This window comes from Archocentrus centrarchus, chromosome 1, assembly GCF_007364275.1.
Source record: "Archocentrus centrarchus isolate MPI-CPG fArcCen1 chromosome 1, fArcCen1, whole genome shotgun sequence".
Taxonomy (NCBI): Eukaryota; Metazoa; Chordata; class Actinopteri; order Cichliformes; family Cichlidae; genus Archocentrus; species Archocentrus centrarchus.
Window position 1 is genome coordinate 13757475 of NC_044346.1, and position 27747 is coordinate 13785221.

Here is a 27747-nt window from a genome sequence, read left to right on the forward strand (position 1 = left end):
TTAGGGGAGCTGGTAGTAATTTCAGTGCTGCTAACTAAAGAATCCTCCAGGGAGGCTTAATTACAGGAAGGCCATTCTAAATATCAGTGAGCTGCATATTTTCCATGACAAGAGATTTTTTAGCCCCACTCTTCTAGCAGTTTCAAAGTGTATGGCTACGCGGCACGGCTGTGCATTTTTAGGAAGTGCAATTGATCTCCCCACAGTCCCAGGTGATGATGACAAAAAATCCACTGGATGTGTGTTCAGCGACTCAATCTGGATTGAACGTGGTTACATTACAGCAGAGTGCCGGATTAGAACGCAAAGTCGTGCACAGAAGCAGTGAAAGCGCTCGCTGTATTGCCAGCTATGTTTACAAATGTAGATGACTTGCCAGCCAGTCTTTGTATTCAGGATTCATGTCTGTGGATCTTTACTATGCACCACTGGGAAATAAAGGGTTCTGTAAATGTTTGCAAATTTGCTCCCCCCCCCCCCCCTAAAATAATCCATTTAGGGCCTCAAGTAGTGTCAGTTAAAATCAAAATAGGAAGTGTGTGGCCATCATTTTGTTGAAATGTGTGTGAAAAGTCTTGGTTTGAAATAGTGTTTTGTTTTGCTTTATGTTAAATGGGGGGAAATGCATTTAGGGTTATGTTTGTGTTTGGATTTTGCCTTGTGTTCACATTTTGTTTGTAGCTCTGACAGTGAAAATGCAATGCACATGAGCGCTGCACTTAACTGTTCAATTGAAGTGAAGAAGCAAATGCAAATAGATTTATTTAGGGTAAACACTTAACTCACTTATCTCATAAAATACCATTGAGGTAATATTTAAAAAAAAATCTTAACTTACCTTACTAAGAGGTCTCAGATTGTTCTGCATTTTATAGAACATAAATAAATGATGTTCTGAAAATGAAACACAAGATTTGACTTAGATTTGAATCTGGGCCGAGACTGTTGATAATCACGGCTTTTAATCGATGTTGCTTAAGCCGAGGCAGTGAGGAACTAACGCTTGTATTTTCACTGTGTGATATGGATTACAAATAACTTGTCTGCTACTGTATCATTGTTTTTTACTGTGTATAATGAGGTTACTTATAACGGCTTTATTTTAGATGAAAAATCTGCATCAGGTTCTTGTTTTTAAATCTACTTCATGTGAATGCATTTGTGTCCTTAAACTCTTAAATAAAGTCGAACGCATTTGTCGTGTTGATCTACAGTATTGAATATAACCTTGACTTTATGCTTTAATTACTCTAAATGCAAAATAAGAAGGCCTTTCCCCCCCACCTCCCATTCTAGCATCCGAGGACGATATTCTCAAAGGCAAGCAGTCCATCAGGAGTCAGGCTCTGGGAAATCAAAACTCGGAGAGTGAGGCATCCCTTGATGGAGATGATGACACTCTGTCGTCACTAGAGGACAAAGACCTGGAGAACTTCACAGGTAAAGAAGCCACCTCCCATACCTGCTTCTCGGTCATTCCCACTCCTCCCTGTTTTGCTATGTTGTATTTTTCCCTCTGCAGTTCAGACTAAATAAAGAAATAACACCAGTGTAATTTGACTTCTTGCTACATGTGAAGCTCTGTTTTACTGCATTGATTAAGAGGATACTAAACCAAAAAAACTAAGCAACCTTTTTCTAGTATGAACTTGCTGCTTTGTTAGGTTGCTGCGCTTCTTCTTACATTTATAGTTGAGTAATTTGTGTGTACTGCTCCTTTTATAAACAAAGGAAAACTAGCTTTTTAATGAGCATACATCACTTTCTCAGTGCACAGCACATCACTAGCGTGCCAGTGCCACCATGGCATCTTAACTTTACTGCCTCCGCCAATGGTGGTCTGCTTTACAAACACACACACACACACACACACACACACACACACACACACACACACACACACACACACACACACACACACACACACACACACACACACACACACAGAGGCCTAAGTAGCAACTCTAAACATTTTTTTAATCTGGCAGTAGCAGCTTACCCCAGGATAGCTTATTCTAAAATGGGGCATTATCTGATTCAGGAAAACAGTTTTTCTTTTCATGAAACCTTAAATTCCCTCCATGTGAGCCTGACCAGCTACTGCAGCACAACTATAAAATGATTTGATTCCAGTTCACGATGTTGTAGTCCCCCCCCCCCCCTTTTTTATAATGTCTGTTATTTAAATAATCATAATTTAATAGGCCTATTGCCGTGTAATCCGCATATTATACGCAGTGACAGCGCTCAGCTGACTAAGCTGCAGTAATTGGGCTTAGAGTGCTATAAAAATAATGCAGCTGGATGACAATGGGATTAAACGTTGAATCCTGTCTAATCGTGTGATTTATACCGCGAGAAGCGCGTAGAAGTTGTCGGGAGAGGTTTAGCTGTCCTCTTAAGCAGCTGTCTGCTCCAGGTGTAATTGAATGTCTTTGAGTGAACGGAACAAAAAATGTTATTTCAACCCACGGATAACATGTCAGTACTCACGGGGTTCACGACAGGCAAAGGGATGAATATATATCTGTTTGTTCCATCCGTTTGCGAGAGAGTGTGAGGGTGCTCGGGGAAATCAAGCCCGCAGCACCGCAGCGCACATCTGCAAATACAATGCCTCATAAGCGCAAAGCCGGGCAGAGCTTCCACCCACAGCTCCCCTGAGCCGGGCTCTCATTGTCATAGTGGCATAAATTAAGATTGATGAGAGATGAAACTCAGCTTCTCCCAGAAGCCCGCGATCAATGGGTCCTGACGAACAGTCAGTTTTGACAATTGTGACTCAAAGTAGTATTTTTAATCAGTTATTTTAGAGTTTTTCGGCTGCTCTGGCCTCCGCCGCTTTATAAGCTACAAGCATATATTAGCTAACCCGCGCTGTTTCATGTGTGTTGGGCTTAAACGTGCCAGTAAATTGCAAATTATTTTTATGCAGCCGAAGAATTTTGTCTTTAAAAACATTTAAAAACAAATAATATTACGGTAACGTGGTTTCTGCGCCATTGTGCGTCATCTTTAAAAGTGGACACACTAAGATTATCTTTGGCGTGTTTTTTTTTTTTTTAAGTTTTCTTTGCCATCGGGGCGTTTTATTTACCTATTTATTTTTTAATTTTCTGAGTTAATTTACAGCTTCGACTTGAGGAAAAACTGCGCACAAGCGCTCAGTCGTTTCCCAGTTTGAAGTGAGGACACCCTGCTTGTTTTGTGACCGGCATGTATCTGTCTGTACTCCAGGCCCAGTAAACATGAGCACCAGTGCTCAGCTCGTGGCTCCGGCTGTGGTGGTAAAAGGCACCCTGTCCATCACCGCGTCCGAGCTCTACTTCGAGGTGGATGAAGAAGAGCCCAGCTTCAAGACCATCGATCCAAAGGTAAGGGACTCAAGCGCCATTGATCATGTTTCAGACTGTCACTTACAGAAGACATGCTTGAATTTCCGATAGGCCTAATGGTCTGCTGGCATCTAAATGTTACACGGTGGCTTTAAACGAAACACTGACTTGTGTGTTTTGTGTCTGTTTTATTTTAAAATGAAGACAAATATTCTGTTGGTTCATTTCTAAGATTGTCTAAACATTTGTTAAAGCGGAGATGCTGTTGAAGTTACCATAAGGCTGCATTCCAACTGCATGTCTTTTTTTTTCTCTCTTCTCTTTACAGTAATTTTTGGATTTGTATTAAACACCCCCCCCCCCCCCCCCCCCCCCCCCCCAATATGTTTAAGTTTAAATGCAAATAAATATATTTAGGGTAAACACAGTATACTCACTTTACTCAAGTGAGTATTGGTTAAACATAATGACAAATTTAGCAGTTGTGTCCATGTATGTCTGAAGAAAATCACAAAAACTAAGATTACATTAAATTATTATGCTCTCATTGGGAAAATAATAAACGTTTTAAAAAATTATACTAATATTAGTAAACAGAAGGCGTGCTGACCTACAGGTGGTTGTTTGTTCTCAGTGTATGGTGGGTGCTGGCTAACACTGTAAAATTATATTCATTTTAAAGATTGCATGCTTGTTTATCTCATGGTTATTTTAATAAAACCCACATTTATTTATTTTACATTTGAATGAATTTAAGTAAATGTAGCAAAAATATTTCATAGAGTAAAATGAGTTCATTAATGGATCAGGGTTATTTTTCCTCTGCTGCAGGCCCTTTGCTTGTGCCACTGTTTAAACAGAGAGCAGAGATGCTCCCAGGCCTACACATTAGCACTTGCTTGGATTTACATTCATTCAAAAAAATCGTTTTGAGCTTGGCACTCCTAAAATAACTTGTGGCCTAGAATTGGCCTTTTTTTAAATTTTGCAAAAGCATATTTTTTAAAAAAAAATTTCTTTCCTGTGTTGATCAACTTAGATTTTCACTTGTCACATTTTTTAACTAAAGTAAAACAGATCTACTTGTCATCTGAACTGTCAAAAGACGTCAAAACACGAGGCCAAGTTGTAATTTAATTTGCAACATTTTATTAACATTTCTTCTTAAGTCACATAATGGAAAAAATTGAACTTGGCACGCTACATTTTCTTCTTTCACTTAACGATTTTGTGCATATATTTAAATAAAAGTTTCTTCACTTTGTGAAAACATTTAAAGAAGACAACTAAAATTTTTTACATTTATTTGAAAATGTACCTTCACTTTCTCTCGGCAGGGACCCAATTGCTCCATTTTAAAAAGAAAAAAAAGGTTTTGTGGTTTGTTCGCTTCAATATTTTCTTGCTGATATTTTTTTCACATTGCTTGGAGACTTGGTTGTAGAATAGTCTTTGAATTTTATCCCAAAATGTCTTTCGTCGCAGTCTTGACAATCAGTTTATAATTTGTCCAAACTTTTAGCGTTGGTGAGGATTTCCCTCGCCAGTCTCCAAGTCTGCTTAGCAGCAACCTCCAGGGCTGAGTGAGGCTTTCCCTGAAACAAGTCCAAGTTTGGCAAGAAGTAGTGGGGACATCTGCGGCATTGCAGACAGGATATGAGTTGCAGCAGGATACCATTCAGTCGGTCTCCGAGGCAAGACTCGTCCCAGTCGGTCTCTCTCGGGTGTTTCTCACACTCGTACAGCAGCAGGGTCTTCATGTGGTAGTTGTTGAGGGGCTGTCCTGGGAGCTCCAGGTGACGGTCCCTCAGAGTCTTCAGGATGGACAGACACTTCTTCCTGCAGCCTCCCATTAGCAGCCTGTTCTCGGCCTCGCTGAACTGGAGGACCCAGGCGTCGCTTTCTGCGGAGCTCTGCTTCCCCGTTAAAGAGTAGCACTCTTTGGAGAGCAGGTTAAAACCTTCGGCTTTCACTTCTGCCACCCGGTTCGGGCCGGGCCAGGGGATGTGGGGCATGGGCCACTGAGCTGCACTTCTAGGCCAAATCCCAGTGCACTTGAATGCGGGGGTGATTTGCACCACGTACCTCTCCCTGATCCGTAGTTTGACCTCGCTGGTGTCGGCAACCATCTTTACCACGTCACGGTAGCTGCATTTATCCACGGCCTGCGCCACCAGAGTCTGAAATCTCGAGCGGATCTTTCTGGCCGATAGGTAGCCCGAGGCGGTGATGAACTCGACCCAGAGCGACATGCTCCTTTTACGGCCATCACTCAGCTTCAGCACCGCGCAGCCAGGCAGGGAGCCGTCATCCACAAAGTTGAAGACCCCCATCTGGTTGAGGTAAAGCACCACCTCAAACTCATTTGGGGAGATGACCTCCATCCCCTCATAGCGCGCGTCTATCTCACTGAGGGAGCTGATAAACCGGGGCTCCTGCACTTCCACTTCTTTCAGGACATCAGACACCACTTTACAAACCTCCCTTATAGTCTTCGCAATGGCCGCTTTGCGAGCTTGGCATCTGTCGTTGTAATATTTGTTAAGCTGGTAAACCAGCTTTGCCTGCGTCGCAATCATGTTCGGGCAGAGGTCCGGGCTATACACCGGAGAGTCGCAGTAATTTGACGGATCCAATGCTTACCGGTAAAGCCAGAGGCAAGCGCTTACCGTGCAGGAAAAATGTGTAATCAAAGTTTTTTTTTTCCTTGCTTTTGCAGCGGATGGACGTCAGTGTGAGGAGGAGGAAACGGATAGGGATGCAACGTAATAGCTTGCTAAATATCAGTCCAAGACATGAGCACTTCCAGTAGAGCTAAGATGATGCATATTCAGGTTCTGGGTCACCATCCGTTTCCTGGACTGTAGACACTAAAGGCTAAAACGCCGCGTATGACCACTCATCTCTTCTTGCTGTTATTCTCTCCTCTGCGCCCCCGCTCACTTTTTGGTCCACACTCAGCTTTGAGCTGGATTTGTGTACTTTATGAATGGTTCCTTTAGAAGAGTGAAAGGGGTCGGGCTTCTCTTCCTGCAATCATGTGCGGAGCTGTCAGTGCAGGCAGCCAATCAGAGCTGCCAGAGGCAGACGGTCCTGTAGGGGAGCTCCAGTTCGCTTCAACAGCATCTGGGCACACGGTGCAGTCCAGCGCTCCCAAGTCGACCTAGGAAAACACAAACCTTTAGGTTTATACTTCATATACCGGTGTAAACTCTCCGGGCCAACAGTAAAACTTTTTTTTTTCTTTTTTTTTTTTCCACGACCAGCGCTGTTCTTTACGCGCAGTTTCGCTAGGTGCGTTTTGCGGATTGAGATTTTGACTCTTAAATATAACAGCTGCTTATATTCTGCAGATAAGTCTCTCTCTTTCTCTCAGCTTTTAATTGAACACGTTTATTTTCTTTTTTTCCCCCTCTTTTTGTTTTAAATCTTACTCCGACTTCGAAGGCTCGGTAAACACAACGTTTTCCCTCTTAGTAGCAATCTCTATCCATTTGGCGTTTGCGCCACGTCCTACTTTTGTCATTAAACCTCACTTGAGCATTACTCACTTAGTCTTTTAAAGCTTATACTCCAGTTTTGAGGATTTAGGTGTGTTCTCCGTGTTTTGAATTGTACATGTAACACAGGGTATGATCAGCTGGTCGTATTCTTTTGTGATACAGTATTAAAGTGAAAATTGTTTTATTCCCTCTTCATGTGCAATCACTCCCAATTCTCCTTATTTCAGGGAAAGCGATTGTGTTTTCTCACGTTCGTGGGAAATTCTTTCTTTTATAAAGTATGAATGTAGTCTTTTCGCGTTGATTATTGTCTGATCCACATCGTTTTGTAAGTGTGTAGTTTTACTGGGATAAATGTGCTGAATGCACCTGCAGCTTCGCCTCTGGTGACACGAACGAAACTAAAACGATCGGCCCGAATGACTTTTTGTACACCTGATAAGCGTGGTAACTAACCAGTTAATGAATTTTTGTGACTATTTTAGTGTTATTTACACAACCGGTACATTGTTTCTAGTTAAATAACTGCAGGATGTGTGTGCGCGGCTTCCCTCACACACAGCCGTTAATTCGCCCGTGGCTTTATCGCCGTGAACCCTGTCCATACACTGAATAATTTAAGAAGAGATCTTTGCGCAGACGTCCCTTTGTCACCGCATCTTGGAGTCTAAGAAGCCGTTACATCCTCTCACAGACAAGGGGCTGGGGTGCGAGGCATGTTTAAGCAACATGTAATATTTTGTTTGCTATCCAGTCACATGTCCAGTGAATGAGGTCGCGCTAATTGCGCGTCTTAAATTAGATTTAATTAAACATTTTATGAGAGTCACAGGTCGATTTTTTTTTTAATCCGGTTAAATGCGTGGATTAATTTTAAGACATCATACTGTATATTTTGACAGAAGCTGCCCCGATTAGGTCTAAATTATAAAGACCAATATTGTGAAATCATTTTCTTAAATCAGTAACAAGCAGCGATCACACAGTCTTTGAAGTTACAGCTGTGTGAATGTAGGAAGCAAAGAGGCCTGCTGTGGCTGCCACAGATGCAACTAAAGGTTGCAGAGAAAACGAGGTTGCTGGATTTTGTTTCACAGAGTAGAAAATGGACCTCAAAGTTTGCTCCAAACTTCCTGCAAATGAAATGTGGAGAAAAAAAAAGACCACATATTAAACTTTGACACTTGTTACAAAATTGTAGATAAGGCAGAATATTGCTTCATTAATGATTCCCAGGAGCCATCTACTGATACAAAGTGGCCAACTATGCAAAGGATCCTGAAATGAGCCATAAACATTTCAAAAAAGGCTCAGATTAATGAGCCACCCTTCACAGTTGCCACATTTTCTGGACTTCATCATGTTGCATTTTCCACAAGTGGTGATAATTTTGAGAAGCGTGAAGTCCCGATTTGTATAATTTATTAAGTTTATTGTGAAAGAAGTTTTATTATCGACTGTTTTAGCATCTGAGCTCACGTCCACGATCTTGAAAAACCACAGTGTTAATATGCAGCTTTTGCCTTACTTGGGATCCTCAACAGCACATTTGCTTCATGTAGGCCAACAGAGTGCTAAAAAAAACCCCAAAGCAAACCTGCATTCAATTTGATTTAATTACACGACCGAGTATTTTGCATTATCTTTATTAATTATAACTTAGCAGGACCCCCCCCCCCCCCACACACACACACACACACACCCACACACACATCCGCACACACACACAATAGTTGAGTTAACTTTTGTCTCAGCAGAGAGTTGTAGTGTCTGATTAGCTTGTCCTCTCTATGAAAACATTTAAAGGGAAGTATTACTAGTGATGTCGTGACATTTGATTTTGGCTTAAGACCATAAATTTATTGTGAAATATTAATGATAAAAATGCTAAACAGATATTTGCCCCTCAAACAGCCGTTATCCTAATGTGGCTTTGGAATTTAGTAAAAGATGAAATAAGTGAGAAAAAATGCCTAGCTGTTTGATTTCAAGATGGCTGTTTATTATCAAGCTCACAGCTCCAGAGAGATTAATCGACTCTACTTGGAGAGCAAGTGTCCAAATATTATGAAGGAGATGCTAACTGTGGTTTAATGAAATATATGGTGACACAAATGCACACTTTTATGTAGACACCAGGGATCCTTTCTGGCCCACTTTATCAAACCACGCGTTCCTGAGCCACTGTGCTCATTTTTATTATATAGTGGATACGTTGTATTGGATTAATAAAATCTATTTTGCCAGTTGAAAAGGAAAGGTCAGCCATATGTCAGAATAGGAGCATCATTATATTTCTGCTTGCATATGTGGTTAAATGCCCACCAAAGTTTATAAAACAGAAACAGGGTGAGTGCACACTGGAACAGAGGTTTGAGCTTTTTCTCTCTCTCTCTCTTTTTTTTTTTTTTTTGCTAAGCACTCCTTGTATTTCTTTTTTTTTTTTTTTTTTCTTCATACATACTGTCATGCTAATGCCAACTGTTTATAACTCACCAAGTCGCTCATCCATTCTTTCGTACATCTCCAGAGAACATTGAGAATAATCTGTGGTTCCTGGAAGGTTTTCTCATTTATGTTGAGTGTAGAGAAGATCCTGTCAAAGAGCTCTTTGATCCAAGTCTGTGTGACTCCACAGTGATCCCCCCTGTAAGCGCAAAACTGTCCATGACTGCACAAATCTCTGCCAGCTGATGAGTAACCAGACAAAATAAACTTGTTTTTTTTTTTTGTTTTTTTTTCTGTTCTTGCTCTGTCTGAATTTACTGTTTTCACACATTAATTTTCCCTTTTTCTAGATTGTGTACATTACCTTATTTGTATACCTTAGTTTACAGTTAGTAAAACAGTCTCAAAGACATAGCTGGTCTTTGAACACATTTAGTTCCTTATGGAGGGGGACGATGATAATTTGGTCAGTTGGTTCATCTACGTATTGAATCGTCAGTCTGAATAATCAGCATGTGGAACAGATGCAAAGAAAAAGTCATCTGTAAAACCTCATAAACTGACATTCAAGCGGCACTCATTAACAATGATTTTCCTTCTTGCTTTGTACTTTAAAGTGCGTTGATAAAGAGAAGGGGTGTAGTAGCACTTGTCTGTTTTTAGATAATTCCTTTTTTCCCTCTTTATTTTTCTGGAAACATGATAGGTCCAGGGAAAGTGACTCATTGCCTCCCAACACACACACACACACACACACACACACACACACACACACACACACACACACACACACACACACACACACACACACACACACAGAGCAAATAACTAACATCCACACACACGTGTGAACTGGGAGAGTAAAATTTTGATGTTCTTGTTCACACGTTTTGTTGCCGTCTCCCGTACCCGTATGGACCCAGCTGCTAGCTCCATAGAGGGCTCAAAGAAAATCATCGCAGGCATCTAATTGCCTGGCAGGCCTCTGCATCTGCTCGGCAGATAGCAGAACTGATGAAGTCACGGAGCAGAGCAGATGTGTGTTTGCCTGTGTATGTGTGTGTTTAACAGCACCCTCTCTGCGTTTAGACACCAGCCATCAATATTGCATGTGGAGTTATTGTTGCAGAGCCACTCCTGGAGACAGCTAATATCGTGTGTATGAGGAAGTGAAATTCGCTCTGCCCCCCCCCTCTGATTGGTTAAAGGAAATGGCTACAAAAACTTGATTGGAGGGTATTTGTAACCCTTCCTAGTGGAGTTTGAGTGTGTACTGCATGCTTTCGTACTCAATTCTCTTTCTTACTGTGGTTTGAGTGTGCAGTGTTAACAGCTGAATAAAGTAAATGGTGAAAATACTGAAGAGGGCGCTGCGAGAGCTGCAGCAACTGATTAAAAAGCAGAAATTAATCTTTGAATATTTCCATTTCCATTCCAATCAAAGTTTTTTACAAGCATAAAAATGCTTGTAGCCTTTGAATTTTACAGATTGAGGATGTTTAACTTGTTAACCATCCACAAGTTGTGTACTGTGGCTTGGTGTATTTATAAAAGAGAGTATATGTGCATAAATTACATACAATTGTTCATATGTTGATAGCGAAGTAAATATGCCCTGTCAACATTAACACATTATTTATACGATTAGTATGTAGCATGCCACTGGAACTGTGACACAGTGTATATTAGAATGCATTTGTAATGATGGAGATGTAAATAATTGACCCCTCCCTGGACCAGACACATGAACAAAACCAAAGTTATTACACATTCAAAATCAAAGCACCTTGACTTGAATTAGCTTGGTTTATATTTCTCATATGAAGTCATCAGCTTATCTGCATGCCACAAAAACCCCAAACAAAACTCTGTTTACAAAAACTAAAAGATCACCAAAGTCTCCAAAATATTTTTTCCAAAACCAGATGGAAAAAAATCTGAAAGAATGCCAATAGTTTTATGCTAAAGGTCAGTGTCCAGCCTTACACTATGCAATAATAAAATCCCCACTGAGAAGACATTGGTAACTCTAATTAGTGGGGTGGTGATGGCTACCCAGGGTTAGTTCAAGCAACTGAATGGATGGCCATTCAGTCAAGGAAAACCACCCTGGTGTTATGTACCAACTAGTCCCATGTCGTTAAGCTCTCCCAACGTGTCAGGCTGCAGGGATCTCACCCCCCACCTCCTGCTGGTTGCTCCACCAAACCCTCGTGGTCGCAAGGGACGACCTTCGGCTGGAGCTGCCAATCACAAAGAGCCATGACAGCCAGAGGTCTCTGAGAGAGGGGCCTATTGATTTTCCAGTTAGAGCCTAAGTAGTGTGTGCTATAGGACTAACGGACAGCCCAAGCAGGTATGTCATTATCAATGAGTCCAAGGAAACAGATCCTCTCACTCACTCATTCATATTGGCCCCTCATGCTGTTCCACTCTATTGGTTGGAGCGCATCCTGAGACAGTCAATAAATCGCTCAGCCACACTATGGCAACAGCTAGAAGAGTGAAGGGTTAGGCTGACCTTCTCTTTTTTTTTTTGGTCCTCTTTTCTTCACTCTTTCTCCGTCTGCCTGTTTTCCAGGTGTAGTAATTACAGCAGCTGGAAGCCATGAAAGTTTCCCTAACAAACACAGATTTGTCGGCATCACAAGTGTCAAATGATTTTCTCTGTCTTTGAATTTTCAACTTCCAGGGCCAGTTTAGTCTCCTCGCTCTTCCTAGCCTGCTTTGGCTGGGTCATCAGGCAATCTAATGATCTAAATGCTCCTTGTTTTATCATGCTGCTTAAGTCAAGTTACTGCACGGATTTGGGAGCTTCTCGACATAAAAACATATGCATGCAAACAGGAATGATTTAAGCTAATTATAGGTGATAACACCAAATTAAGGTTTAAAGCTTGCTGAAGTGTATTTGTTTCCTCAGTAGAGCATTGAAGCAGCCTTGTTTACAGTTCATTATCTGGATATCTTATTCGCTCACCCTAGTACTAGTTCCCCAGCCTTTCAAGTCCCAAACCACATCGACTCCAGCTGAGTAAGGCTAGATCAGTGACAATTAATAACTTGAAATCTTCAGGAGATATGAGATACTGACCCATTCATTTAGAATACGACCCTTTGCATATATTACACCTGTAATTATCATTAGACATCTTCTAGTTTTTGGGCGTTATCTGACTACATATGTCTTTTTTATTATTAGGTGTATTGATTTTGCTGTTGGCCAACCACTGGTCCAGACTGAAATATCTCATCAGGTGTTTTATTGTCTTGTTGTTGTTTACAAACATTCATAGCAGGTTTGATCCCCATGATTCTGGTGACACCATGAGGTTGACCTCCTCTGAGTCACATGGGTGATTGTTAATGAGATTTGGTGTCAGTATCTACAATAATAAGATGCCCAACCTCTCTGTTGTGTTCCTTTGATTTTTCATGTAGCACATTGAAGTTTAAGTTATAAATATAAAATAAATAAATAAACTGACACAGGATTGTGTGCTTCCTATAATATTAAATTTGTTGTCACAATTTGAATCTGTCCAAAACGTTGGCTTGAGAGAAAATACCTGTGAGATATTTGTGTTGAATGTGCTTTTTTAGTGCTGATTAGTAATTGTTGCTAAAGTATGGTAATCATATGCTCATCATGTTAAATCATCAGAGTCATCATTCAGAATTAAACACTGCTTTGCTAAAGAACATCTTCAGAGCTGCTCACATGGCTCCTAGGCTTCTGGTTTTGTTTTAGCATTTATCTACCAATGTTATAATCCAGCTGAAACAGCCAGATATACTGTATATGCCTTTTAATTTATTATTCAGTTTGCTGTTTGAAATTGTTTCGGTACAGTTAGAACATATTTGTATTTTTTTTAAAACCTTTGCAACCATGCAAACTGTGACTCCTGTGGAAAGCAGGCTGATGCAACCCTGCAGGAAATGGTAACCAGGTAGGACAGGTCAGGGAAAGACAATTGTCACATAGGTAATCACGTAAAGAACCATTAGACAGTCTCATCCCACCGTGTAATGATGACTAATGTCTCCCTACGCTTACACACACACACACACACACACACACAAAACAACCCCCTTTTTTCACAAACAAACATGCTCAGCCTCTGTTTGTGACCTGACTTTGCACCTTAACACATCCACAGACCACTGTAGCCATTTTGACCTGGCTCACACTTAACCAAGCATCTCCAGACAAAGAGCTGCCACCCCCCTCCTTTGCACCTGAGCCTAGCCCCTCCATCATGCTCCATCTCTGGTCTTGACTGGACCAGTCAGGGGGCAGGTGCCTCCCCTCCCTTCCTTTGATTGATCCCCTCTCTCCATCATTTATTCCCTTCGTCTGCCTCTGACACACATGTCAAAGGCAACGCACCAGCCTGATGGATAGGCCTGTTTATGGATGCCAGTCTGCCTGGTAGGCTACTGATATTACAATCAGCACCTGTGTACCTGCTGTTCTCACAAGCCTCTGTTATTCAGTTGAGGTCAGAGAGAGACACGGCTCCGATTGAAAGATCGATGTCCAGCCGTGCGTATTGGAAATTGGAATTGTAAATGTGCTCTAGTTTTGTCAGCAAGCTCTCTGCTGCATTTCAAAAGATAAAACTAGATCTCTGTGTCATAGAAGCAAAGTAACTATCTATGCTGTTAAGCCTTCGTTTTTTTTTTTTTGTTTGTTTGTTTGTTTTTCTCTGTTGCCTCACAAATGCAAAGGTAGAAATGGCTTAAAATCAACATAATGCATGTTGCTAATTTTGGAAAAAAATCAAGAACAGAATGCTTTTACACTGATGTGTAATCTGTGTAAAAATATCTTGTATCTCAGAGAGCAGAATGTTAAAGTGTTCAATTCTCATGCTTGCATTGTCATTGTGGTTAATGACCCATTCAGTGTGGTTTAAATGGCAGAACCAGCGGGACATTCTGGAGATTACTTACTCATCCAAGACTCCTTTCTAGTGGACATCAGTCCAGCAGATCTGTGGAATATAATGCAGCAAGAATACTAAACAATTCTAATACGCAGGCAGTCTTGAAGAGACCCAGATTGGTTTTAACTTAACATCTTCATAAATAAACGTGGCGCACATCTTTTTTTTTTCTTTCCTTTTTTTGCACCACAGATCTTTAATTTGTTTAATGGCTCATGTTAGATTGGTTTCACACCAGCAAACACAGGCATTTTCACTCTTCATGGTAAAATCAAATGATGAGGCCAAGATCAAATTAATGGCAACTTTTATGTATGGGGCTTCTATATATAATTATTTCATTTGTCGTTCAAGGACTGTGACTTCATATTTTTAGATTATAAATGGGTCAGATTATATGTGCCAAGCTTCTGCTTTGTCTTCTTTCTGCTGTGTTATGGTGTTGCTGCTCGCAACTTTATTGTTCGCTGTTGCTGCTCATACGTACATTAGTTCCGGGTGAAGCTAGCGTGCTTTTTCAGCAGTTCTCTTGCAAACCTGCTGAACTCTGCCTGCCCGTCACCACAGTGCACGCAGAGCAGAGTAAGAGCTACATATGTACCATAAGACTTCATGGAGTCCAAAAAAGAATCCTGCTTTTTATTCTTGTCAGGTGCCTAAAGTATCATTCATAATTGAAGGTAATAGTATCCTGTGTCTTTGATATGTAAAGAAGAAATCTTAGCTAAAAGGTTAGCTTAAAACAGTTAAAACATGTTGAAGTATTACAGTTTGTAGCCAATAATGCCCTGTGTCCTGAGTCTGCAGTGGGATACCGCCACCCCCTATGCACACCTACTGTAGGTGAAGACAGCTCTTGATTTAAATTTGCATCATTACAAGTGTAACGTGCTTGTCACTGATCATTCTGGGGTGACAAGTCACCTACAAATTTTCAAGTCTTCAGAATGTTTTTTTTCCTCCCCTTAAAGTCCTGTTCTCTTCCTCATTTTTCCCCTCAGACAAGCCACCCTAAATTCCCCAAGAGGGGTGTACTTTTCACCCTACACCCACTTAAGCTGGTGACAATAGCTGGATTAGAAAAGAATTTACTTCAGCGAAGCCTCACACATACCCCCAAAAAGCCTATCCATCACTAAATGGCAAAATGGGAGACTGAAGGAAAGCGGGGAGAATGCGATAGGAGCCGGTCAGTGATCTTAACCTGTCTGATGTTTGCTATGGCAGCTTATAGGAGAGCAGAGGGCCAGTAGTGTTAACTCTTTAAAGAGCTCCTGTGCTTTAGTGGAGGCTCCGGGCTGTCTCCCTGATTTTTCTGAGTGTCAGTGAAAAGCATATACATTCTTTTTCAGCTTTTCCTGATGTGCCAGTATTTACTGATGAGCTTGACAAATCCAGGAATGTGTAGAAGCTCTTTCATGTCCAGTCCATCTCAACAGGTGCTCAGCAGTATCATAAACACCTTAAATTTAGGTGTGCATTCTGTATGAACTGCTTTGTTGTGCAAACCTTGTTAATTATCTTAATTTTCTTTGACTTTTCCATTATATGCTGTAGATATTCTGTATTTTTCAGTATGTTAACTTCCAATCTGAAAAACTGTATGAGGATCAGGCACTGTTGCTACAGCCTGGTGGTATGTTTTTTTTTTTTAAAGGCTTCCCAGGGATGTGCACATTTAATACAATGCCTGAAATGGATGTAGCATCTGTTGCGCTTCATTTCTGTTCCATACAACTTGGTCGAGCTGTTAGAACAGCAACATCAGTGCCTCATGTTATAAGGCAAGTATTCACTCTCTAGGTGCAAGGGAAATATTTGCCGCAGTACATTCTGGTTCGGTGATGAGGGGACTTTTTGGTTTCCAAAATTCTCCTGAGTATTTTTGATCCACGGAGCATTTAGGAAAATCTAAACAACGCTGTATCTTTTTTGGATTGTCCAGTATCATTAGATTCAAACTACATTATCATGCCTAATATTCAGTTTAAGTAAAATTTTATTCACAATGAATTTGAAAGACAGCAAAGCAGAATCTTGTCAGTTTGTGGATGTCTGCAGCGTTTCATACCCCTTTTTCCTTCACTTATCCGTCCTTTGTTACCCATCACCTTTGAGCCATAAATTCTGCCCTTTGTGGCCTCGGTCCAAGCTGTGATGGAGTGAAAAGGAAGCACTGATGTTGAATATATTAAAATAAAATAGTAATTTTATGTCCTTTGCCGTTCCTGGAGGCAAACTGTGTAATTCACTAAAATCCTTGGCACTCTGGTGTTAAAGGCTTTATCTGGCATAGCATTCTATTTACTAACTTTTTAGTGTACGGTTCTATTGGCGATTGAGTGATTATTAATAGTTTGCCATTTTTATATTCTATTATGTGTCAGGGCACTTCTAAGGCTTTTGTCCTCATAGTTTATCCCCAAGCCAGAATGTTTAATAAGTTAATGCGCTGAAGTCTTCAATTCACTACCAATTAACCCCAAGACCACTGCAGTATTTCCCTAAATCCACACAAGAGTTTTTTTTTTTTTTCCCCTGGTCCCCTACTTCAAAAAGGCCAAGCAGGCAAAGACAGAAAAAAAGCTAACCTGTTAGCAAACAGTAAAAAGGGCTGATAAAGGGGGGGTTAATCCTTATTAGGCTAAATTCAGACTAAGTGGCCCCAAAGATCCTTTCAAAAGGGGCTTTTTTCAGGGAGTGCAAACTCTCGCTGGGTGACGTTTGGGGTTGAATACTTTGAGCCTTTAGGCTTCATAACCCTACAGTTGCTGCAAGCTGGGCCTGTTTAGTTTGCTTCAGTTCTCACACTCAGCACAGCTTCTTAGTTGTGTGTTTTGTTTTGTTTTTTGTGACCTTGTTGTTTGTTTTTACTCCCCACGCGGTAAATAGAGCTTTATGTGTAACCAGTGATTATACATTACATTAGTTACACAGCTGTACATGTACAACAATTGGGATTATCAGTTTGTTTTGGCTTCTTGTACTGAAGCATGATGACAATGTGTCTTTTTTTATTTAACACTGGTTTTCATATCTGTCTTTCATATAGATATGGTTTAGGTTTAATGGATAATACACAGCTCAAAAAAAAAAATTAAAGGAACACTTTCTAATCAGAGTATAGCATCAAGTCAGTTAAACCTCTGGGATATTCATCTGGTCAGTTAAGTAGCAGAGGGAGTTGTTAATCAGTTTCAGCTGCTTTGGTGTTGTTGAAATTACAACAGGTGCACTAGAGGGGCAGCAATCAGACAACTCCCAAAACAGGGATAGTTTTACAGGTGGAGACCACTGACATTTTTTTTTCCCTGCTCATCTTTTCTGACTGTTTTTTCTCTAGGTTTGTATTTGGCTAGGGTCAGTGTCACTACTGGCAATGAGGCCATACCTGGACCCTACAGATGTTGCACAGGTAGTCCAGCTCATCAAGGATGGCACATCAGAAGGTTTGCTGGCTTGGAGGAGATTCCAGGGGACAGGCAGTTACTCTAGGAGCGCTGGACAGGGCTGTAGAAGGTCTTTTAACCCATCAACAGGACCAGTATCTGCTCCTTTGTGCAAAGGGGAACAGGATGAGTGCTGCCAGAGCCCTACAAAATGACCTCCAGTAGGCCACTGGTGTAAATTTCTCTGAAAACACAACCAGAAACAGCTTTCATGTCCTCTAGTAGGCCCTGTGCTCACTGCCTGGCACCGTGGAGCCCGATTTGCATTTGCCATAGAATACCAGAATTGGCAGGTCCACTGCCGCCCTGTGTTTTTCACAGATGAGAATACCCGGAGCACAAGTGACAGACATGAAAGGATCTGGAGAAGCTGCAGAGAACATTATGCTGCCTGTAACATCATTCAGCATTATCTATTTGATTGTGGGTCAGTGATGGTTTGGTGGTGCATATCCATGGAGGGACACACAGACCTCTACAGGCTAGGCAATGGCACCCTAACTGCCATTAGGTATCTGGATGAAATCCTTGGACCCACTGTCAGACCCTACACTGGTGCAGTGGCTCCTGGGTTCCTCCTGGTGCATGACAATGCCTGGCCTTGTGCAGTGGGAGTAGCCAGGAAGTTCCTGGAGGATGCAGGAACTGATACCATTGACTGGCCCCCACGCTCGCCTGTCGTACATCCAATAGAACGCCTCTGGGACTTTGTTTCGGTCCATCCGACTACGCCAGGTTGCACCTCAGATTGTCCAGGAGCTCAGCCCAGGTCCAGATCTGGTGCTCGTCTCATTTTTTCACTTTGATTTTCGGGTCATTGAATTCAGCCATCTGTAGGTTGATAATTTTCATTTCTGTCAAACAATGTGGCAGTGTGTGGGGCTGTTTTTAGATCATGCACAGTTACTTGACAGTTACTGGATAATTTTCATTCTTTGAGATCTCCAGAAATAGATACGGGGGGGGGGGGGGGGGGTACGTTTTTGTATCCATCTTGCTAATACTAATACTATTAATTTGATAGAATTTCCAAAAACAAACAAGCAAACAAAAAATCAATTCACTTTTATAAACTGACTGATTCATTCAGTAGCTAGGTATTAAAGATTCATACCTTTTTATTTTTAATTTGCATGTCCAGATGCATTTCCCCTTAAATTCAAACTCTGTGGAGAACATTGAGAAAAGATAATGTCATGTTTTTGCCTCTTTTTTTTCCAATTTTTTTTAAAGCATACTCTTGCTAAGCTGCAAAAGCTTGAGGACAACTGCTGAAGTGTGAAAGAAGAGTCATGTGGCTGCTCTTTCTTAAGGTCATATGATTCTGGCTTCCTGTGGGGAGCATTGCTTTCCTCTTGAAAGCTTTGCCTATTTTATTCCAAATACAACCTCCTGAAAACCTACTCACCAAGCAGCCACGCGCTTTTTACCTGAAATGACTCATGATTGAAACACATTTTCAAGAAGCTTTACAGTCAAACTGTCAGTGACTCATTCTCTCTTTCCAGAGAAGTACTCTCAGTTCATCCATGTCCCTTCGTCTATATTTTTTTTATTTTTTTTGCTATCACTCAATCTCAAAAGCAAAATCTGTCTTAATTGGCTCCAGAGGGCTTGGGGAGGCATTGTGTCAACGTTGATGAGAGTCCTGATTGGTTCGGGGGCACAGGCAGCCAACAGACCCTTGTTAGTGTGTCGGGGCCCTTTGCTTGCTCGTTAGTCCGATGAACTCATTTACTGATGGGGGGTGACACGGCCTCGTTTACCAGTGTAGAACGGGGCGGGTAGGGGGTTACAGCAAATGGGGAGGAGGTGAACCAGAATATGGGTAAGAAACAGAGAGAGTAGAGGGGAATATTTTGGACTTACCTGGTGCATACCCAAAAAAACTACAAGTGTTTTATTTAAAGCCCTTAAATGTCAGTTTGTGTTTCTCATCACTTTCCTTCTCATTTGATGCAGCAGTTAAAAAAAAAAAAAGCTGCAGGCGACTGAGTTCGCTGAAACTCTGTTTATTGGCTTGATTCTGTGGTCAGTCAAGTGGAACGAGTCACAAATAGCATAGGACTTGGAAGTCCTTTTAGGAAATCTGATGAATCTGTAGCCTCAGTCCATTGTGTTTTTTTTTTTTTTTTCTTTTGTGTGTGTGTTTTTCTTTTTTTTTTTATGAATTCTATCAAGTTCGTCTAGTATTGCTTGTCCCTCGTCTCCGTTTTGATGTTGATGGATCACCTCTCTTCCTCCCGCTCATTAATTTCATCACCTTATCTCCTACACCACTTCATTTGACCAAAAGGTAATAATAAATCCCTCATCCATTATCCTTTAACTGAGGCACTCAAGTGGAAATACTTAATAAGAGGCAACAAATTGAACTTCAATCACCTCTTTTTCCTTCAAGGATGCACAGTACATTAAGCCGAACATGTAAATATGCATACACAGCTCATCAAACACTGTTTATGTGAAATTTTGAAACATTTATTTCCCTGAAACACCACAGTTGATATTCAAATTATATTTTATTGGTATTTTTTCATATGTTATGACAAATAAGCCTCATTGGTTGCTGGCAGAGACTTCTCTCATCTTCAACTCGAGGGTCTTATCAGCCCAAAAACACACGCACACTCGGCCGGCCCAACAGCGACGGCAGCTGAGAGCCTCATCTATCTTGAACCATGTTGCTGATAGTTGCTCCATTGCACCCTTAACTCCTCTTTAATCCAGTGCAGTTTCAATTAAATTCCATCTGTGTGACTGTGTCCCTGTTGTTTGGTGTTACCTGTGTTTCTAAAGATGCTCTTATTGGTAAAAGGGGGTGGAGTGGGTTTGGATGCAGAGGGTGATGGAGAGGATTCACTGGCACAGACTGTGCGTGAGATTCAGTGGTGACAGTTTTTGCGCGTGTGCGGTTACACACCGTAGCCACAGTCACCCGACCCCTCTTCATGTGTCCCTCTTCATTCTGCAGTCTTTTGGGCATCTGACAAAGACAAACGACGGTGCTTCAGAAATGAGCCGCAGCCCGCTGCACAAACAGGTTGAATGAGGAAGAGGGAGAGATGGAGAGGGAAAGACCGGGAGAAAGCAATGCAATCAAGACCGGTTCTTTTGTTTTCTGTTTGGCTGTGTCTTCTCGCGTGACGCTTTGAAATTGATCTCAGAGCGCTCCAGACCTGTGCCGATGGATGCTGTTCCACTTGAAGTGAAACCTCAATGAAATTGCTTCAGTCAGTGATGTGGACGCTCCTGATCAATTTCATGTTGCCATAATATATTATTCTCTTTTCACCGGTTATTGTTTGATTGTTATCTCTTTAAAATCAAACATACAGACTGTAATAATTTGAAATCTTTATTTCTTTCCCTTATTCTGCTACTGTAGCATTCCACTCTCATTAAATCTGACTGATCCAGTTCTTCCACTACTATATATCACAGAGGAAGCTGGTGCACCCATAACTCCAGCTTGGACAATAACCTCCACACCATTGTAATTTGTCCAGATGTGGTCAGAACGGCTCGAGCGTTACGGCATGGATATTTTGTCACACTCGCTGTCACACACTGAGCTTTTTCATCTGCAAGGGAGAGGGCACTGCTGATAGTAGGGATGATGATCTGCTGTTTACGACATTCCAGGAGATTCATCAGTCCAGCGAAAAACATATCTGGGTGTCTCCGCTTCAGTCATATCTTTCTATCAACCAAGAGTTGGCAGCTTCATTAGTTTTGCACTGGGCATCTATGAGTATATTTCTGAGAATTAAGCCACTTTTTAGAGGTGAAAGGTTACGCTTCAAGCATTCAAGCACATCACTCATTAAACACCCAAAGACTGGAATTTCTTTTTTTGATCTAATGGAAGGAGAGAGAAAAAAATGCTTTTTTGGCATGTTTGGGAGCAGAGAAAATGAATCAGGGAGTTTGTCATCAAAATTCAAACATCTCAGCTAACAAAACTGATCACAGCTTCTTTTCTCCCCTTTTGCTTTCAGTTAAGGCTTGCAAATTCTTAGCCAACGAATTTTAAAACTCAGTTGTTGACCTCAATTTGTGTGACTGTGACAGATTTGAACCACGAGTTTATTTGTGTGATTCAAATAAAGACAAAAGGGCAAAAGCTTGTATAACCATGCTTGACAGCGTACCTACAGTGTAGTAGATGCACTGTTTTAACTGCTTTAAAGATTTTGTTGAATTCAGTTTATGTGATAATTTGGGAGTAACATGCATGTTTTTTTCTCTTTGAGGATCGATCCTTAAATCTGTAAACGGTGCTACCCTTTTCTCTGTCTCCAGTCCAACCTCCTGCATATTTTTAAATGAATGTGATTAATTATTTGGTTTGTTGTACCTGTGCAGTTTGGTTTTCATGTGCGGTTTATGTGGTGGAAGTAATGAAATCTGCATACCAACATCCCTATAAGAAAAGCTCATTCTGTAAGCCTGCTTAGTTTACAAATAGGACACAAGTGTAGTTTTCCAATTGACAAAAGAATTCTTTATTGGCTAAATTATGCTGGTGATGGGAAAAGAATATATTTTCTTTATAAAATTCACATTCTTTTCATCAGGATTTTATTGAACTTAAAAGCTACTATTGTGTTGTGTTACAGTGTATTTGTTGCTTAGTAATAAAAAACAAGTCTTGGAAATGGGTTTGGCTTCTGGCTGACAGTGACTGGTATAGTCATCTGAAGCTGCTGTTGGAGGAAGATGGGAGGCAGGAGGATGCAGCCCTGGCTAGCTTCTCCAGGCCACTAATCCACATTTAATTGAACTCCAGAGACTTTGAAGTGAGTCTGTGATGCAGGCAGGTCTTATTCCTCTGAGAGACAGCGAGGGGAAACGCTCCTTAGCTTAAAGGCCTCAGCTGGTCCTCTTTTCTGTCCCCTGCCTTTAATGAGCTCCTTTAACTTAACACTAAGCCTAGCGTGCTGGCTCAAATTTGAATACTTTTGATTAATAAGATGCCTCAAAATCATATCTTGACAACGTGAAGTGATCCTTTTACCTTTCTGCCGTACCCCTGCTCGCCCCCTATCAGCAGGCACCTTTGAAACTAAAAGCAGAGGGTGAAATAAAAGCCTAGTTAACAAAGCAGTGCTAAGTAGGTTAGTAGCCAACCTAAATGCTGGATTAGTATGAGGACAAATCACAGGGGCAGGGCTAAGCATGTGGGTCTGTCAGGAACTGTGACAGCCGTCAGAACAAGTCACTCTGACAGCCACTGCGGTCTCCATGGGGACAGATTAAGCTCAGTTCATCGAAGCATTTTTAAATGTGGAGCTTAGCAACATAATATTGTCTGACCTCTGTGTCAGTTATCGCCAAGAAAATGCAGAGACCAGTTTTAATCACATGTTTAGCATAAAGTAGCTTCTTGTCACAGCAAACTGTCACTTAATAGATGATCTTTTAGTGAACAGTACATTTCCTTCACAGCGTCCGGCTGAATAGCGCCCATTCTCCTGCTAAAGGAATCTCTTTTTCATTGAGGCTGATCAATATAAGACATTAATCGTGCTCTCTGGGCCGTCGTGCCATCACTATGAAAAATGAACTAACCTGGCCTTCTGATCTGCTCTTCTTAGCATTCCCTCTCTTTCCTCTAATCCCTCATGCCCCCCCCCCCCTTTTTTTTTTTTCTTTAATTTCCATTGCTTAATCTTTTTTCATTATTTAATTGGAATCCACCTCTCTTTTGTTTCTCTCTCCCATCTTCCAGATTTTAGCCTACACAGAAGGTCTTCATGGAAAATGGCTGTTCACAGAGATCCGGGCTGTCTTTTCCAGACGCTACCTGCTGCAGAATACTGGTCTGGAAGTCTTCATGGCCAACAGGAGTAAGGCATCCCCCATAATTGTTTATGCATAACCATTTCACCTTGTTATTGGGTACATGTACATCTTTCTGGTGTTTTTTATTTTTTTGAATAATTCTGGAGAAATGCTTATCAAAAGTTATTTGTGGTGATTTATTATCGGTGATACCTCAATGTTGTGCCGTGCCTCTCTGCAGCGGCAGTCATGTTCAATTTCCCAGATGCAGCCACGGTAAAGAAGGTGATTCACAGTCTTCCTCGTGTTGGCGTCGGCACGAACTTTGGCCTTCCACAGTCCAGGTTAGGTGAACACGCTTGCTTTTTTGTGTGTGTTTGTGGCATTTAAATGCTTTGCTGCTGTTGCAGTACCATCTAAATTGATCAAACGGGGGGGGGGGGGTAATTGGGGAGTGAAAGAGGATTATGGAACATCTACGGTGTTATGTAAATATCTCAAAATTTCAAACACTTTTTTTCTTGTTTCTCTGAAATGTACACATGGGGTTGGTCAGTAATCAGTCGAACAGTCCTGCCCTCTCCTCACCCCCCCAAAAAATATAATTGGCTTCACACAAACATAGTCCAGTTCATTTATTTATTTCCACCAGAATGAAGCAAATACTTGCTTGTAAGCCTTCAGGGCACACACCTTCCCCCAACCTCAACACTGCCTCAACACTGTCCACTCTGTGTGCAGGCAGTGTTGAAAGCCGGCTGCGGGCGTATGTGTTGTGAGTGTGAAAGTAAAGAAAAATGAAAGAAGGTTAAAAGATGGTGTTTAATAAAAATCTTGCACAAAAATTGCACTTTAAAGGGGGAAAAATGTGCACAAGATCAGGGAGTTGGAACAAAATCAGTTTCTGAATGTAGAAAGTTGCTGCAGTTTGATCACATTGTGATTATTTTTGTCTCTTTTAATCTGAGGCATGGTACTAACTGTCTGCTGGGATTTGTGAATATTTTGAGAAGCTGATGTTTGTGACTTGGGTGCTCGTTTTGTGGGCGAATACTTCTTCAATATTAAGAATCACAGAATTTCCCATGTGCCAACATGACAGTGAGGGCTGTGCAATAAGGAAGTGCATCCAGTAATGAGTGTGTGTGTGTGTGTGTGTGTGTGTGTGTGTGTGTGTGTGTGTGTATAAAACACACACAGGGTTAGGGCAGGTGAATGTGTGTGCTGAGCTCATTAATCATACTAGTTTGCAGGCCACCTTGCCTCTTCGACCTGAGGACAGCCGCTCAGGGCAACCTGGTACACACACATCAGCTCATACAGCCAACACAGCACAAATTTGCTTCGTGTCCAGAGTTACACAAAAACATAAACAAATAAAAGCACAGCCACACTTCAATATAAATAAATGTAGTCATAATTTGATCTACTCCCTCTGTTTTTGACTGTTTTCCCAGCTTTGAGTTCCTTCTCTTTTCTCTTTTTTATATGGCCATATTTATATGCAATAAAGCATCTAAAGCAGTTCAAAAATGCACAGTATTGCTCAGTGACATTATAAAAAATGTGTGATGGTACACTTGTATTTGGGAAGTCGTGTTTTCACCTTTTTTTTTTTTTTTCTCTTTCTTCCTTTTGGCAAGGCCTAATGACCATAATCTCACACTGTGACATTGATTAATTTCATCATTTTCTTTTGTTTTAATTGGATTGTGGGTCATTTGTTTTTGTCCTCCAGCATATATCATTCTTTGGGGCCTCCTGCGCGTGTGTGTGTGTGTATGCACATGCATGTAAATATGTGTATTCAACCCAATTTATTGTGCATTTGTCTTCTTAATTAGCAAAACTGTAAGTTCAGTAGATTTTTCATGAAATGACATTTGAATTGCAAAAGTCTAATAAAGCCTGGGGCCTTCTTTTTTTTTTTTTTTTTTTTGCAGTCTACTGTTCCTGTGATGTGATAACTGTACTCTGTTCATTTATTCACTCATTTGAATGGCTACAGAGAATTTTACATCAAAATGCTTCTTTTCATAGACGTATTTCTCTGGCCACACCCAAGCAGCTGTTCAAGGCATCCAACATCACTCAGCGCTGGCAACGCCGTGAAATATCCAACTTTGAGTATCTGATGTTTCTCAACACCATCTCTGGTGCGGACACCACTCAACACCTGTGTGATGCTATTACAGTGGAATTTTAGAAATCTTTGCCTGCTTTTGTTGTGAGTCCGTGATGCAAAATTTTTCACAATGTCTTTCCTCCAGGTCGCACGTATAATGACCTAAACCAGTACCCAGTCTTTCCCTGGGTCATCACCAACTACGATTCAGAGGAACTTGACCTCACTCTGCCCAGCAACTTCAGAGATCTGTCCAAGGTGAGATCCTTTTCTTCTTAAACCCAAAGAAAAGGTGGGGGGTGGGGGGTGGGGTTCAGTTAACACGCAGAACACTGTGTGTGCATGTTCGTGTATATGTATGTACGCATGTGTGTGTTCGTACTTCCTAAAGTTCATTTTGTTGCTTTGTAATTGCCATTGATCGTAGTTTAGTGAACCTGCTCTTTAATCAGTGGTGGCTGATTGCTGTGATTCCACATGTGCAGTGCATTTCTTCACATTTAATGACCCGAGTATTTCACATGTCTGAGAAGAAGTGAGATGATAGTATAGTTTAAATTTTTTTTTTTTTATGTTACTAGCATCATGCTGTCTATGTTGATGAATTGATTCTATATGCAGTGATTTGCACAGTTTTCATCGACCCACAGATATATGAAGTTTGAGTAACAATGTGGCAAATTTCCCAAAACTGCAAGTGGTATTCATTACATCTAATCTGTATGATTAGTTGTTGACTTTTGCTGGTTGAGGCAGTCTTGACCTGTTGCATTTAAAACATATGTAAGCCCCTCATCTTCTCAGTCTGCAACTCCTAATTTGTGGCTTAGCTATCATTTTCTGTCCATAAATCAAAGTTTCCTAATTGAATTCTTTCAAGTTTGACCTTCCACAACACAGCAGGAAGTGAAGTAATACTCCCTGGTAGCTCCAGGCATCAAGTGATTGGGCTTAAAACAATGAAACCTGCCCTCAGATGCTCCCTGGCACATAAATACACACTCTCACAATGCCAAAAGATTCTCCCCCATAATTGTAGGTAGTCATGCAATTATTTACTCCCATTAACTCCCTCAATTTTACACATACACACACAGAGGAAAAAGCCCCCCCCAAAAAAACCCTACACCACTTTGCTTGCGGTGGATGTCAGTGGATGAACAGTCCAGTGGTGGGAGGACTTGGGATTAGTTTTAGAGTGGGAAGATTGAGCAAGTGTCAAGCTGCTGGTAGGAAAATGACTGAATAAATCAGCCATGGAAACAAAAAAGCATGTGTTAATGGACGGGGATTAGAGGTACACTCGAGGGCATTTGTTCAGGTGCAGACATAGAGGTAGTCATCTCGTGAGACAAAGTTGAATGTGTTACAGTTAGTCCAAAGATATCACTGCCTGGAAAAAAAAAATTCGAATTAAAGGCAGCATTGGCTTGGGTAAGATTAGACAGTCTAGGAAGTCCAGTATTAGCAATAATATGTTTTTTAGCATATACTGGTGTTGCAATACTCAAACAACTCTTTCTAATTTTGGCTCATTCTTGGTCAGTCATGACAGTATACATTTGGGCTGTTACTAACAAACACAGATAGATGCATGGGTGGAAATTGGGGTTCACTATCTTGCCCGGGTACATGTCAGACTGGAGGAGCCAGAGGCCACTGACCTTCTGATCAGTGGATGACCAGCTTTTGAGCCGCAGCTGCCTTAATTTGATGGGGAATTTGCATGTTATTAACTATGTTCAAAAAGCAAGAAAATCCATTAATGGCAGCAACTTTGTGTGAATTTATTTTGGGGACGGCAACTCTGGTATTGCCAATCCCATTTGTTAAAATCCTTCATCCTGCATTAACCGTTGGAAACAGAAAAGGAAAGAAAAAATATAATCCAACACAATGCTTTTGTCCTGCACAAATCCAGTGGTTATGAAACACAAGTGAACTATCCCCTCACACTTTCATTCCTTCACGCTAACCTGTCATATAGATTCAAACATCTTGTCCCTTAGGTTCTCCCCAGTCCTGCTTTCGCTTTCAATCTGCTCCTCTATGTCTCTGTCCTCAGTTTTTATCCCTCCCAGTGTAGCTTTATCCGCTGTATGTAGCTGCATAATTCCTGTGTTTATTCTGCTTGATGTTGCCCAATAG

The 27747-nt window shown here is 41.1% G+C and overlaps 2 protein-coding genes across 7 annotated transcripts in view; one reads left to right on the top strand and one right to left on the bottom strand.

Annotated features, from left to right (window-relative positions):
* The window catches only part of lrba (LPS-responsive vesicle trafficking, beach and anchor containing), a 178202-nt gene that overhangs the window by 105792 nt on the left and 44663 nt on the right, over window positions 1-27747 (top strand). For all 6 annotated transcript variants that reach the window (XM_030741932.1, XM_030741948.1, XM_030741940.1 and 3 more), the window contains 6 exons: window positions 1297-1440; window positions 3238-3374; window positions 23422-23539; window positions 23716-23818; window positions 25515-25630; window positions 25745-25857. In XM_030741932.1, the coding sequence (XP_030597792.1) occupies window positions 1297-1440; window positions 3238-3374; window positions 23422-23539; window positions 23716-23818; window positions 25515-25630; window positions 25745-25857 (731 nt within the window). The remainder of the gene's footprint in view (window positions 1-1296; window positions 1441-3237; window positions 3375-23421; window positions 23540-23715; window positions 23819-25514; window positions 25631-25744; window positions 25858-27747) is intronic.
* mab21l2 (mab-21-like 2) lies at window positions 4468-6313 on the bottom strand. The gene has a single exon (XM_030741985.1). The coding sequence runs from the start codon at window positions 5912-5914 to the stop codon at window positions 4835-4837; it is 1080 nt and encodes a 359-aa protein (XP_030597845.1). The 5' UTR covers window positions 5915-6313; the 3' UTR covers window positions 4468-4834.

Excerpts from the sequence above, each read along its gene's own strand:
- mab21l2 (XM_030741985.1), bottom strand. The coding sequence starts at position 5,914 with ATGATTGCGACGCAGGCAAAGCTGGTTTACCAGCTTAACAAATATTAC.